A 14,779-nucleotide genomic window follows, 5' to 3' on the forward strand; every position below is an offset into this window, starting at 1 on the left:
GGCTCAATATCTGGTACACCGTTTTTTAGTTCGAACATGAAAAAGTAAACTTATGCTAGCGTCCTGGTATTAATTTGGGGAGATGTGTAGTTTCGTTTTTATGTATTATTATTATTAAATGTGGAATATTAATTACGTCTGTATGGAGTAAAAACATCAGCCAATACTTGGTTAATAACTATGTAAAATTGCCACTAATCCACTTTGGGCGGCGCGGATACATTTTCGACATCGCATTTCGGCCGAGTTTCCTCATCGTCATCATGCAACACTCCATCTAGAACCCGCCTCTTTCGCGTTACCCTTCAAAACAAAACAGAAAATCCCGCAAAAAAAGAAGAAAAAGACAGAGCGAGAAAAAGAATGGCCGACCTCTCCCTTAAATCCCGCCACCTCTACCGCGCGCTCCTCCGCGAACTGCCCCGTCGCCCGCTCTCGTCCCCTTCACCTCTCAAACTCCGTTTCCGCGAACGTTTCCAATCTCCACCAAAAGAAATCTCGTCGTCGCCCTCGCAGCGTCAACAAGAACTCGAAAAGGCAGATCAGTTTGTGCGGTATGCGCGCGCCCAGCGTATGTATGCGACACTGGTAGAGCGGTATAATCCGGGAATGGATATGGATCAGGAGGAGAGGGTGCGGTTGTCGGCGCGGAGGGTGGGGATGAATTTACCGATTGATGTTGAAAGTAATAATAATAATGAAGGAGGGGAGGGTAGATGATGAGGATTCGTTTTGGTGAAGAATGGGTTGGTTTTTACGGCGCATATAGATTTTGCAGCGATTGGCAGCAGGAAAGAACCTTTCAAGAGGACACATTGGGATTCAAGGATGACGCGGATTGGGCAAATCAATTACCGAGGATGAATATTCGTCGTCGCCAGTTACTATGTTGACTCGACCATATTCAGGAGGCTTTCTGTACTACCGCTACGCTTTGGTGCATGCTTGAATGTGCAAGTGCGTGAAAAGGATTCATGGGTGGTCTGATTGAGGCCAATGTGTATATCAAATTGATCATGTATTATACAAGTTTAGTGGCGCACAAACGCCCGGGGGAGTTTAGAATCTCAAGCTTCCTGGGTACACTGTAAACAGCTTGCAGGCATTCTTTATTTTGGAGAAATGATTCTTTAGATGTCTATGAAGCAGGTCCTCGCTCAACTGTCGTTCTTGTATTTGAGGTCATCTGCCATGGGCCTATACTTCAGCTGTTTGATATAATTTTGCAGGTCGCCATCTGATCAATACAAGTAGAATAGTCATTGTGCCTAGTATTTTTGTTTCCAACCTCGTTATTGTCTTTTTTTTGATTGCTGTCTAATACACGCTCATTTCCTCTTTTGCATTGATATACCAGGTCTTTTATATTGTTTGTTTCTAACCCTGCTGGTTTGTATTGTTCGATTGATGCTATTCTCTTCAAGACCTCTATTGTCGGAATATAAATGTCCCCACCACCACGTCTACGTCTTAAATGTGGACTCTAAGCGGTGCCAAATCGGGCAAGGACTCATGGGGAGTCCTTCTTCTGCAATCTCTCACCGGTTCAAACAAAGCCCTTTGTTTAACGAGAAAATTTTTCTCCCTCCCCCTTCTCATACCTCCTCTCCCACTTCTTGTCTTCCCATCCCTAGATATTGTTGGATAATAAGGACTGACCAAATAGCCGAAGGCCTTTTGGTTAGCAACTAACATGCTGAGGGATATTGACTCTGGGCATCTCATCTTTACTCTCTCGACGTTCTACCTGCAACGTTCTATCTTCGTTGTCAACTTCGACTTCAACTGGTACTATTTGTTGGATGATAAGGACTGAACAAAACAGCCGAAGGCTTTTTGGTTAGCAGCTAACATGCTGGGACTATTCACCTAGTCTAGTCCTGCCAGTATTAACACGGTAAGTTACACATCGTGCTCTCTGCCAAAGGCTAACCAGTCTCATCATCTTGTCCAGACACCATGTCCCTGTACCCAAATCCAGATTGGATTGCGGAGCACCATGGAGATCACGTCTTCGAGGAGGGCGGCGATATCGATGAACAGGAAGTGCTTGAGACACAATGCGCCCTTGATATCACTGTGTGCTAGTGACAAGAGACAAGATTAGACTTGTCTCATCATCGATAACCTTCCTGCTGGAAATATGTACGGCGACGGCTCTGGTGTCACTTTGAAATTCCAGTTTTTCCACCAACCAGGCTTCTAGTCATACATACGATTGGCCTTCACTGTACGGTATTTGGCAAAACCTGCCGATACGGAATTGACCGTGGGCGAGTTTTACTATTGTCTCTATGGTTTTTCTGTTGTTGAGCCGATGACCGTCCGCAATATCGTCCAAGCCCCTGACGCTGGTCCTGTCACTACTGAAGGTCCTGCCCTGAAGTTGATGCTGACGGTGTTGGACCCGATGCTGACGACAACCTTCCAGCACCACAATTGCTTCACTGACTCCATCACCAAGATGGTTTCTGGTATTATCCGCGGGCACGTCGTCGATGAAAATCTGTCCCTGGGTAGGCTTGTGATTATTCATATGCATACCCCGCCCCCGATACAGAAAACGAATACATCATAAATCGGCATTCTCGACAATAGCTGGCTACAGCCTGATACTGCACGATCGCTATTTCTAGACCAAGATATTGACATATTTATTATGAATATGACTGGGGTGCAACGGGATATACTGAAGCACTACAAGAAGCTAGACTTTCTGTCCTGACTTTGATCCATGGATGATTATACGTCCTTCAGCTCCAAAACACTTATGTGACGATGTTTTACGACTATTATACACCTACCGAGATTTACAAGGAGGGGATTTGGATCATCTCCCACCAGGACTATTCGTACGACGGGACTAGTTGAGACTGTTCTTTCATCAACTGGGCGAAAGCTCTATGCAGAAGGGCTGCGCCGTTTCCCATCGCCGGCTGGCTGGGGGCGTTTGCAATCACCAATCCACCATATAGACAGCTACCAGTTACAAGAACATGCTAGGGCATCAGTATTGATACCATTACTGCTGCGCAGCTGTCTATGTTATCATTTGATGCGGTTGCGTCCGTTCGAGATGGAAAGCAGGGTTGTCTGTTAGGTTTCATTCCAGTTTTCGTGTACGTCAATTTGGGCATGTCAATTCCTGTCAGGATTCAGGGAGAACTAGGCTTTTTCTACCCCGACCTACAAGACAAAGACTGCACTGGGACAGGCGCAGTGGTCATGATAGGACAACAAACCTTTTATCGAGACGTTCACGCTTTCATCGACGCCATCAAGGCGACAGCCAAGATTTGTTACCGAACCTCAGTTCACGGTCATGTTTACCGAACTGACTGACCGGTCAGTTTAGTCATGTGACCCTAGTCCAGCATGTCTACGCAACCGCTACATAGAATAAGAAGCATCTTTCTCTTCCACTACACAGCTCGTCGCTCACAAATGGTAGCATTCCTTTTCTTCCGCGTTGTTATGCGTACTTTGATACATCCGCCGTGCCCGTTCCAGATGGAAAGCAGGGGTGTCTATCAGTTTTCATGATCAGTTTTCCATGACCGGTTTTCATAATCGGCTTTTGTGATCGGTTTTCGTATACTCTAATAATAAAATAGTAAACTAATAAACGTTCGGTTGTTTTATATTACATATTCATCAATTCATAGACTTCAGTAGCGGTGGTGAGGCATAGAGTTGCGGGCCCACGAACTCTCCTATGATGCATAAATATATATCTATTCACAAAAAAACACTTCCAGACAAAATATCCAGTGTTACAGAACACAAACCAGGGCACGAACAAAGTCCGCATGTTCTGTATCGGCGCGAGTCCACGCCAGAGCTGGATATGGATGTTGGATAGGGATGCTGGGACGGGATGGCGATCTCTCAGATGCAGCGATATTGCCAGAAAGCAACACAGGTATCCCAAACCAGTCTGTAAGCTAGCCTATAAGCATGGTAGCTATCCATGCATAGCAGGTCCAGCATTCTTGAGTATTTGGTCATGTATCATACCAAACACGATAGTGATTGAATGTATTTCCTCGTGGCTATCATCAAGTCATCGAACTGAGTTGCACGGTCTCCATCTGCCGCATCAGCGTCGAACTGCTTTCTTCATCCTCAATACCCACTTCAATACTAGTCTTTGGTCTGCTTTTATTGAGCCCGTCCAGCAGCGTGCACGCCTTGCAGATCTTTTGACTAGATATATACCCACAGCGTTCGCATTTGCCAGCCGTCTGGGCCTTGACCGGCTTCCCTTTTGGCTGCAATCGAGGAAATCTTTGGGACTGGACAGTGGCAACTGAAGAACGGCGCGATGGCAGCGTCACTTCAATCTCTCGCTCCTGCGCCTCGTCGTTTGCTGCAAGCTTCTTTTCCATTGCAGCCATTTCACCTCCGCTAGACCGGCCGTTTTGACTGCCACATCCGCCTCTGTCATCCGCAGAAACTATTGGGTTACCGCTGTTTCTAATCTCGGGGGGGACCAGTGACGCCATGTCTTCGCCGCTTCTGACAATGTCGAGGATAGAGCTAGGGCGGATTTTCTCGAGATCTTTGATGAGTGTTCGCGCGCTACCTCGGAATGCCTCTGGCGAGTAGATGCACTCTGTGCTGAAATAGTCTAATTTCTTGTGGTGTGCGTACAACACAATTTCTTTCTCGTATGCGTATTTGAGGGGTTTGCTCCGCTTGACCTCTGTATCAATAGAACCAGTGACGATATTTGTCCCCCTCGAGAGACGCGGCAGATCGCCTCTGAGCAGATTCATCATGACCGTTTCGGCAACATCATCCGCATTGTGGCCCGTGACAACATGTCTAATCCCCAAACGTGCGGCGCCTCGATCAAGAGCCTGTCGACGAAACACGCCGCAGTAGGTACAGTTCCCCTTTTTGCCCACTTGCGCAACTACTTGGTCCATTGTCCAGCCGTACAGTTCATCATACCCGACGATTTCCAGCGGCATGTCGTATTGGACAGCATTGCGCTTGACGGTCTCTAAACTGTCGTCGCGGTATCCCTTGATACCTTCATCGATAGACAGCAGCACCAAATCAAGCCCATAGTCATATCGCTCATTCAGTGTCTTGAGCACAGAGGCAAGCACGGTGCTGTCCTTGCCGCCACTGGCGCCGATGGCAATGCGTTCTCCGCGGCGGAAGAGGGACGTCGAGGTGATGGTTTCGTGGGTTTCGGCTTCGAAGATTTCGAGGAAGCAAGATCGGCATAGTTTGTGTCGGTTCTTGGGCCGAATTATGACGGCGCGCGAGGCCTGGCAGTTGAAGCAGAGCGTTGGCGCCATGCTTGTTGTTTGATAGATGTAGACTGACTGACTTTTTTTTTTTTGTTTCTTCCGAAGGCAAATGCGGGCGGTTCCCCGCAGAATCACATGATCCGTTTGGCCCTGACTATTTTTGTGACCAGCGGGAAAGGTGTTCTAGATTTCACCTTTTATCATTCAAAGCCCATCTAGTTTTCACTTTGATCTTCTTAAATATCGTGGTAAGCAAGATGCCAAGACTAGATATTGGAGTAAGTCGACTCTGAAGCCGCTTGATCCCACTGAAAGAAACATCGAAACACCGATGTGTAATAATAAAACGAAAAGAGCCAAGTTTAGCAAATGCCATAATTACATTTACCATGTTCATTGCCTGCGTACTCAATATTTGCAGCCTATTCAGCGCATAGAGTCTCAGACAAGAAATCTCCGCTGCGTAGTACTGTAGTACTAGGAGCAAGAGAATGCATAAACCTGGCCCGGAATGTCCAACACAACACTACGATAAAAATCCATTCCAGTGATCAATCATATCGAGATCAAACTCGAAAATTTACATATTGATCGCAATTTTAAAGACCGTGCGCACGCCGTTGGTTAAAATCGATATATCGAATTTTATGACGATTGATCGGAGTAATTGTTTTAAATCCCCATTTTACTATTGCCAAAGAAATAACTTCCGGTGAGAAAAAAAAGACCTGTCGTATGACTGACTAATATTAAAGAAAAAGAAAAGAAAGAAAAAGACGATAGGGTCTAAAATGTGCATACACGATGCATACAGATATATATATCGGACAAGAGGAGTCAACTAGTAGAAAATTGTCTTTTTCATTGGTAGTATTTAAAACCTAAGAAAATTTCCCAGCCAGCTGCCCTTAAAACGAGAACAGTTGACCTGGCAATTAACATCCTGACCCCAAAAAATTGGCCACCAAAAAAAATACGAAGCCATATATCTATCCCTTACATTGCCAACCCCCCGGAGCGTCGGAACAGCTTGGCTGGCTGGGGGATAGATATCCTCCGTACGACCATCAATGCGGACCGTACGCTTTTTTGCCTCCGACATTTCCGATCAATATATAGACTAGACTATTGACTGCATCATGCATGCATCATGTATGTGCGTATCCGCCGGCCACATTCTGCTCGTTTCTTCGGTAGCAGACTCGATGATCACGATCGACTCCGAATAGCATTGAATGAATGGCAGCCAAGGCTACATGTCGGGATGGCCCACTCCGATCTGCAAAAGGTGGGAAAGAAAAAAAGAAGAGGATAGTATTACTACGTAGCATCTAAACTTGCATGCATGATCATGTCACATTCCTGAGCTGCAGTGCAGTGCATGACACCACCAAAATTTTACAATATTAATACATATTACCAAGTATATCCACAGTCCAAGGACCCCAAAAAATACAACACGCCACAATCAATTAATCACAGCTTTCCCTGGAGCAAATTGCTAATCATTTCCCTGCCGGTAATGCGCGTCGTGGCCCAGAGCGTGGGGAAATCAAGGGTGCTGGTAAAAGTGTCGGCGTAGCCAAAGCCCAGCATAGGTGGGATCCATCCACGAGCATACTCGAGCGCAAAGCAGGAATCGTCCATCTTGTACTGCTTGACATCGCCGCGGTGCAGGTGGTGCACGCTTCCCTGCGGGTACACCTCGGGTTCGTACGAGCCGGGGACGTAGGCGAGCTGGGTGCCTTGGAGAATGTGGAAATAGTCGTCGGCGGTGTGACGGCCAGTGTGTCCTTCGGTGCCGATGGCGGTTCCTGTGGAGAAGAAAGTGAGTTAAAGGTGCCTAAAGATATGAATCATCGAGGGGATACGAACCGAAAACGATCAAGTACTCGGTGATGCCTGCGAGGTCAATGTTAGCTCTCAAGTATTTTTTTAAATATCACAAGACGAAACCCACTAGCATGGATAATGTACATGGCGCCCATTGCGCCTCCAGCATTGTTAAAAACCCATTCCTCGTCAAAGTTCAGGTGCTTTCCTCCCAGCTTCTGGTCAAGCTCGCCGACAATGTAACCGACAACGGCGCGCGTGTCGTTTCCATGGGCAGCAATGGCACGCTGCGAGACATCGTGCAGATGCTCGGGCGTAAAGACGTAGAACCAGTCGAGGTGCTGGTCGAGATAGACAAACAGGGCGACCAGGGCAGCAAAGACCAATGCAAGGATGGTCAGGGTGGAAGTGCCTCGGGCGGCGGAGGTATTTTTAGACGAAGCCATTGTTGAAGTTGAGGCGCGATCCTGGATCGGGCAAGGGAGCGCTAACACTGTCTGACAGGGGGGAAACAGACAGAGAGCAGATCAACGGTGAAACAAAAGAGGCAAAAGGCAGGAGTGAGAGAGAGGAAAACGCGTCGAAGCCTGGAGGTTAAAATTTTGGGCGCTCCACAGCGACCAATCAGCGCTGCGGTCTGGTTCAGGGGAGCCGGGGGTGCTAGGCCGGATCGGGAAGTCCCCACACGAACCGTAGAGTATACATAGTACTAGTATTATCACTGTATAGTAGTAGTATCTATGTGTACTTCTTCGGAGAGTATGTAGTAGCTCGTGTTTCGAGCCTTGCAGCTGAACACGGTACTCCACAGTCTTGATACACTACGCGTAGCAGTTGGCGCCCATGGCTGGAGTGCACGCCTGCAGCGCAGTTTATTGGATCAATTGATGCTGAGAACATACATCTAGACTTGCGGCCATTATTTCAGACTGCTATAATTAACCTCAGATCCCAGCGTTGGGTGCATGAAAACTAGACGATCGATCGCGTTCTAAGGATAAAATAGGCAGACGTATATATAGATGTCGAATTGGCGGCCAATCACGAGCGTTAACCGGCTAAGCGCCTGGATGTGATGCGCGCGCGGACCCACCAAAGTCTGTCCCTGGGCGCTTAGAAGCATGAGGAGGCAAAAGTACTAGACTACTAGGTAGTGTTTCACATAGCGCTGACCTTGACAGGAGTGATACTAAATCGAGGAGATATTTCTGTACGTACTTGGCTATATGCTCCTTGTCTAGGGCGTCGTCCAGGGCCTAGACTCCTTTCCGCATCAGGCCGCCAAGTCAAGAATAGAACAGTGAGAGGGAAAAGAGGGCGTGGAATATTACGCGTAGGTAGGGTCACTGGAATGTTTAATAATTAATGTTGGATGGATTAAACATTAATACTTCCGATACTTCAGATACTTTAGGCAAGGTGGCCCGGCAGATAAAGTACGCTAAATACTCCTGAATAGGGACAAATGTCAACATCAAGCAAAAATATTGAATGGTCGCACTTGCCGAGTCAGCGAGTGCAGAGAGTAACATGGTGCATGGGGAAAGGTCGCAGTGCTGTCGCAGGATGGGGGCTAGTGCATCAAAGTCTAAAGGGCGATGACATCAAGCAGCCCTTTGCTGATTTCCCCGCAGCCCAACACATATGTCGAATGAAACGTGTCTGAATAGGTAGTAGAAGAGAAAAAAAAAAAATCAAAAAAGGCGCACCATTTCGTCATGCAGTAAAGATATTCTATTGAAGATCAGATCCCGATGGACACGGACATCCGAACATAGTCGCATCGCAAGTCTCCGGGATACCTCATTACCCAACCAGGAATGTTGGCGCTGACGACGCGACAAGAAAGGACAGGAATGAGCCAAAGTCTTTTTTTGTGGTCTCATGTTCCAGTGGTTCGCGTCGCAGGACCAGTATTAATTGTCCCCTTTCCAGTACAGCGTGTGGCAGGGCTGGCGTTCAGGTTCGATAGGCCACCGACCGTGATTCTTGGCGGAATTTTACTGCTGTCGGGGTATTATTCATAGCAATACTCCGTACAAATAGACACTAAAGATACGAGTTGCCCTCGCATGACACGGGCAGCAGCCAACCAGGCGGGCGCGAACTGCCGAGCTCCAGATTGGGACGTGGGTCCAGAGTGGAGCCCCGAGTGGGTCGCTGTTGCGGGTGATGCACATTAGAGTCGGATGGGCGCCTGTGATTGGCTGTTGGGACTATGCCCGAATTGGAAACAGCCTGGACAAGGTAGCCCCACTCCCCCGGCGGCCTGACGCCGGGCTGGCCAGTCAGCGGCCAGGGACGGCCCCGCCCTGGCCAATGGTGGGCGCCGCATCGCTGATACACGCTAAGCTCCCGCGCTACCACCCAAAGTCACTCCAGATTCGTCTTCACGATGCGCATTGCTTGGTCGCTGTTGTCCTGCCTGCTGTCACCTGAAACTGCTATACTACCCCGTACGAGTGCTGTTCTTTTTTTGGCTGCCCTGTGATCGCGCGCGAGATCGCTCCTGTCCCGCACAGACCGGCGTCTCGTACTGGGCCGATCACTCTATTCTGAGCAGGTGCTAACTGGATCCCAGAAAGGTCCGCCCTACCGGAGGGCGAACCAAGGCATGCGTGTCGCCATGTCGAAACCAAGAACCTGTCCACCCCCTGCGGCGACCCATTTGGCGTGCTCCCCACCGCGAACAACTGGTCTGCAGCTGTCCTTGCAGCGCTGGCTAGCCGCCTGCTCTCGATTGGGAGACGGCCTCGATACAGGCTGCATATAACTACGGCCTTGGGACCTCACATTTTTCACGAGGCCCATCCGCATGCAACATCCATTCCTTTTATTATCTTATTATCTTAATTATCTGTTTTTTGTCTTTTCTTATAAACATACATCGCCACTTGCTTTTCCACCTTGACTCAACTCTGACACTCCTCAAAATCAAGCTAAAATTCCTCTTGGCCGTTCCGTCTGGCCTTGCATCCTACCGTATCATTTTCCCCGTCTGTTGAGCGTCAGCCCCCACGACACTCGCTCGCTGCCCCTCCCTAAGCGCACGATCGACCGGATTTTACCGCCTAGCGTTGTCATCAGTGACTGTAAGCACTGTGGCTCTGAGACCGCTGACGCCAGATCCTATCTATCAGGCCGTTTTAAAACTGGCCGCTCCCTGTCGTGTCTGTCTGTGAATCTGTATCGATAACGCCCTTTTTCACGTTGACGTTGACACGACAACTCCCAAATACCTTCGCCACATTCTTGAACAACACGGAAATTGCGCAGCCAGGCCGGATCTTGCTGCAAATCACCGTTTGCCCTAATACTATTTGACACGCTCGCTGCCACCTTTTCTCTCTCTTTCTTTTTGGACTTGTCATTGCGTCAAACTTGTGGAGTCCTCATCTATCAACTGCGCCTCCGACAGATTTACAAAAAGAAGTCCACTCGCTTTTCTCGTCTTCTCCCTGCATCTCTTTTCATAGCTCTGCTAGCCAGACTTGAGTGCAGCCCATTCGCTTTGACAAGGAACCAAAAAAAAAAAAAAATCACTATCGCTATCGACCATGGACACAGACGCCAAGATGCAGTCGTATAACCAGGCTGCGCTCAACGAGTTCGTGATGCTGCCCGTGTCACGGGACATGATCAGCCACCTTGCACTGCAGGCATCCAAAGTCATCCGCTGCGAGACGCATGTGACGGCGTCATCCGTCAGCCAACACGGACAGCCCACTCCTCCCAGCACACCACCAATGGACCCTGCCGACAACAACTCTTCTCTCCCACCGCTGGAGACCTTCATCACCTCGTTGGTGCATCGCTCGCAGGTGCAGGTGCCCACCTTGATGACCTCGCTGGTGTTCCTGGGCCGTCTTCGCGCTCGTCTGCCTCCCGTGGCCAAGGGCATGCGATGCACTGTGCACCGCATCTTTCTTGCTTCTCTCATCCTGGCCGCCAAGAACCTCAACGACTCGAGCCCTAAGAACAAGCACTGGGCCCGCTACACCGTCGTCCGTGGCTATGAGGGTTTCGGATTCTCCCTGGCCGAGGTCAACCTGATGGAACGCCAGCTTCTCTTCCTGCTCGACTGGGAGACCCGCGTTACCGAACAAGACCTGTTCCAACACCTGGAGCCTTTCCTGGCCCCGATCCGCCAGCAGTACGAAGTGGCCGAGCAGCAACAACAGCAACAGCAACAGATGGCCGAATCCCGACACCAACATGACTGGTGGCGCCTCAACGCTTCGGCCGACTCACTCGCTGCTCGCCTCCGTCGCCAGAAACAAGAGATGCGCGGAGAGGTTCGTCACACGTCGCAGAAACGCCCACAGCACGTTGCTGCTACTGCTGCTGTCCAAACCCATTCGGCCAGCCGCTCCTCGCCTTTGTCGGTTCTAGAAGATGGAGATCGCTACAGCCCGTACCACCGCCGACGCCCGTCGCCATACCGTAGTGCCAACAACCGCTCAATCTCGCCGCCATCGGTCAAGGACATTCCCGGCCTGTCGCGAACCGAGACGCGCAACTCTATGGCGCCATCTTCTTCACGATCATCCAGTGTGGCACCCAGCGCCCGCAGCACTCCAGGAAGTATGAGCACTTGCTCGTCCAGCCTCGATGATGTCATGGTCGCAGACGGCAACGCCAGCCCTGCCAGCTCGGCTCTCAGCTATAGCTACGTCAACATCCAGCCTTACTCCAAGGAGCAGATGATGTCTGCCGGCAACAACCACAGCCAGCCCAACAAGAAGATCAAGACTGCAGGTAGCATTGGAGGTTCCGGTGGTGGCCTGATGGCCCGCTTCCTTGCTTCTGCCGCTGGTGTCTACATGGGCGGACGCATGTCTCGCCCGATTGCTCAAAATTAATTTTTGACACCTATACATGTACCATTGTTCGAGCTGGCCTCGGATTTGCTTTTTTTATTTGTTTTTGTCTTTTATGGCTATTGGGGAGTTTGATTGTACGGAATACTTGGAAGCATTCTTGGTCTAAACCCCTTTTCACTATCTACCATATACTACTGCATCTGGCATGGCACGGCGTTCTCTCTTTTTTTTCTTTCTCTCTTATCATTTTTTGTTTTATTGGTGCGACGGAATTGTTTTATACGAGGCATGGTTAGCCTTCCACCTATGTTTTGGAAGTGATGGGAATTTTGGGGTGGTCGAAAAATAATGGACCAACATATTATTAGAACAACTAATCAACGAATATGATCCTTGACATTGAGAAAATATTTTTTTTTTCAAACTTGCCTCTCCTACTCTCGTAAATACAGAAAAGATGACATTATTGGATGGGTCACATAGTGACGGCGAAAATGTCAGCAGTTACCGAAAGAAGTAACTAGCTGTCAACCAGGCCCACTTTTATTTTGGCTTCTTGGGGCTAGTTGGGGCCCCCTAGCATAATAATAATTACAACAGTACTACGTACAACATATAACAAACTTTTTTGTCATTATTTGGGGTAATAGGAGTGGATTGTTTAAAATTTAAAAAATCATCAGCTGCAGGTCTGTTGGGGGTGGGAAAAATTTTTTCTTCTAGAAACAAAGTTTAACGGTTCAATGTTGCATGACACGGCGTCATCATGTGTTCTAGTATGAACGGCTTTCGGCCCCTGGGGTGCATGACTGTTTAGATGTCGATAATGGCTGTTTTATAGTTAGTGGACTGATCAAGGTCAAGTTAGTCACCTGTTGCGTGACACTATGACCGGCAAAATAATAATAATACAGAATAGTAGCATGTAAATGTTGGCGCCTCAGGCACCAGTGACTACTGCCCCTCCTTCCCGATCCGGACTAGACCCAACGTCATGGCTCTAATCGTCCTCTTGTCGCACGACAAGACCATTGACTATCTTGCAAGATAGCAAAAAAAAAACCTCGGAGATGCCCTCCCCGACCTGCCACCTGCCCAACGGCAACACCTTCTCCGTGACCCCGGTGTTTGGCGGCGTCAATTTCAAGTCCAACGACCTCAACCTGCACCATACCGCATTCCCGCCAGGCTGGACCGTTGTCATACACACCGAGAAGCCAGTAGTAGTGGTGGGCGATGATGCAGAAGGCAAGCAACAAGATGGACAGCAGGCTACTAAAATGCGGATGTCGAGTTTCAAGCAGCCCACGCGGCAAAACGACTGCATTTTTATTTCCTCCATCAGCAACCCGTCCAGCATGGACTACAAACCGCCAATCTCGCCGTCTCGCCAAATCGCAATGATGCTTTGGGCCACACTCTGGTGGTACTTTCACGAACCCGAGCCGGACCTCTACCTCGCCACCGCGGAATCAGCAAACACTCCCATCTCGGGCAGACCCAAGGGAGAATGGAGGGTGAATATCAAGAGAGAAGGCATATTCAAGGGCCGGAACATTATGCAAAAGATGGAGCGCATGGGCTTGATTGCAAACGTGGATTCCTCTGTTGGCACAGAATCGATCGAGTCGCGGGCTCCGGCCAGTTGGGAACGCATGTTTACCAGCCGCCGTAGCTTTTGGCAGCTAGACCCCAGGATTTTTATTTTTACTTTGACGCCGGCGGCGGCTTCGACGGCCAATCTAGGGATTGCACCGTCGCCCTTGATTTCGCCGTATGGCTCGCGGCCGGCTTCGCCCAGTGTTGATTTCTTTCGTCCGGGAGATGGCGGCAGTCTGTCGACAGACCACCACCAGCCTTCTCCGATACAGGTGCAGAATGTCACCAGTGGACCGTATACTTCTAGCAGTCATCTCCCCACGTACTATCCTCCTCCGCCAACGCAGTACATCTTTACCAACGGCGTGCGTCACCCGCTTCGTCCGAGACCTCCGCACCAGGGAGAAACATTCTACTCACGGTACATCCCCAGCGTGGGACAGTATCTCTCCTTTCGCGTACCGGTTCTTAGTCCGGGGAAACATCTGCCCCTAAGTTCCTTCTCTTCTCTGACTGTTTCGCGAATCCACAACCCGTCGCCGCCGGGCCCGTCGGACCTGGATTTTCTGCACAAGTGGATGAACGACCCACGCGTAAACAACTCTTGGAGCGAGGCCGGACCCCGCGAAAGGCAAGAGAATCTATTAATTGATGGTCTTAGTAGTAGGCACAGTTTCCCAGTCATTGGATGCTGGGACGGGAAACCGTTTGGCTATTTTGAGATATACTGGGTTAAAGAAGACCGGCTCGGGCGGAATTTGGGGCGTGTCGGTAACTATGATCGAGGACTGCATTTGCTGGTCGGTGAGCAGGAGTTTCGAGGACCGCATAGGGTGCCTATTTGGCTCAATGCGTTGGTTCATTATTGCTGGCTTGCGGATGCTCGTACGGATGCGGTGCTGCTGGAGCCTCGTGTGGATAATCAAAGGTGTGTTCTCTCTCTCTCTTTCGAAAAAGATAGAGTCGTCAATGCTAACGTTTTGTGTACAGAATAATCACCTACCTCACCAACGTCGGTTTTTACAAGGAAGGAGAAGTCGCTTTTCCGCACAAGCAGTCTGCTGTGATGAGAATCAACCGCGATAGCTGGGAGTGTCCTGCGTTGTGACGATTTAGAGATGTGTTATGTAGATTTGTTGAATATACCCCAACTCTGTTTGAATTTGAAGAGACGTGATCTATCAATTGACTTTGACTGTAAATATATCAGAACATGCGATTAGTAAACAGATTGCCCTTTTCGGTATACATTGCCTCTTC

The 14,779-nt window shown here is 49.2% G+C and overlaps 5 protein-coding genes across 5 annotated transcripts; 3 read left to right on the top strand and 2 right to left on the bottom strand.

Moving 5' to 3' along the window:
* Positions 1-363: 363 nt before the first annotated feature.
* On the top strand, positions 364-720 carry TRUGW13939_00507 (uncharacterized protein; the record flags this gene model as incomplete). The annotated part of the gene is made up of 1 exon (XM_035483714.1): positions 364-720. The coding sequence occupies one exon, from the start codon at positions 364-366 to the stop codon at positions 718-720; it is 357 nt and encodes a 118-aa protein (XP_035339607.1).
* A 3,338-nt stretch (positions 721-4,058) lies between these two features.
* Positions 4,059-5,312, bottom strand: TRUGW13939_00508 (uncharacterized protein; the record flags this gene model as incomplete). The annotated part of the gene is made up of 1 exon (XM_035483715.1): positions 4,059-5,312. One exon carries the CDS (start codon positions 5,310-5,312, stop codon positions 4,059-4,061), a length of 1,254 nt encoding a protein of 417 aa, XP_035339608.1.
* Positions 5,313-6,740: 1,428 nt separating this feature from the next.
* TRUGW13939_00509 (uncharacterized protein) lies at positions 6,741-7,543 on the bottom strand (the record flags this gene model as incomplete). Its single annotated transcript, XM_035483716.1, has 3 exons — positions 6,741-7,078; positions 7,140-7,166; positions 7,225-7,543. The coding sequence occupies 3 exons, from the start codon at positions 7,541-7,543 to the stop codon at positions 6,741-6,743; spliced, it is 684 nt and encodes a 227-aa protein (XP_035339609.1).
* A 3,111-nt stretch (positions 7,544-10,654) lies between these two features.
* TRUGW13939_00510 (uncharacterized protein) lies at positions 10,655-11,959 on the top strand (the record flags this gene model as incomplete). Its single annotated transcript, XM_035483717.1, has 1 exon — positions 10,655-11,959. One exon carries the CDS (start codon positions 10,655-10,657, stop codon positions 11,957-11,959), a length of 1,305 nt encoding a protein of 434 aa, XP_035339610.1.
* Positions 11,960-12,990: 1,031 nt separating this feature from the next.
* Positions 12,991-14,627, top strand: TRUGW13939_00511 (uncharacterized protein; the record flags this gene model as incomplete). Its single annotated transcript, XM_035483718.1, has 2 exons — positions 12,991-14,447; positions 14,510-14,627. The coding sequence occupies 2 exons, from the start codon at positions 12,991-12,993 to the stop codon at positions 14,625-14,627; spliced, it is 1,575 nt and encodes a 524-aa protein (XP_035339611.1).
* Between the last annotated feature and the right edge of the window lie 152 nt (positions 14,628-14,779).

Source organism: Talaromyces rugulosus, chromosome I (assembly GCF_013368755.1).
Source record: "Talaromyces rugulosus chromosome I, complete sequence".
Classification (NCBI taxonomy): Eukaryota; Fungi; Ascomycota; class Eurotiomycetes; order Eurotiales; family Trichocomaceae; genus Talaromyces; species Talaromyces rugulosus.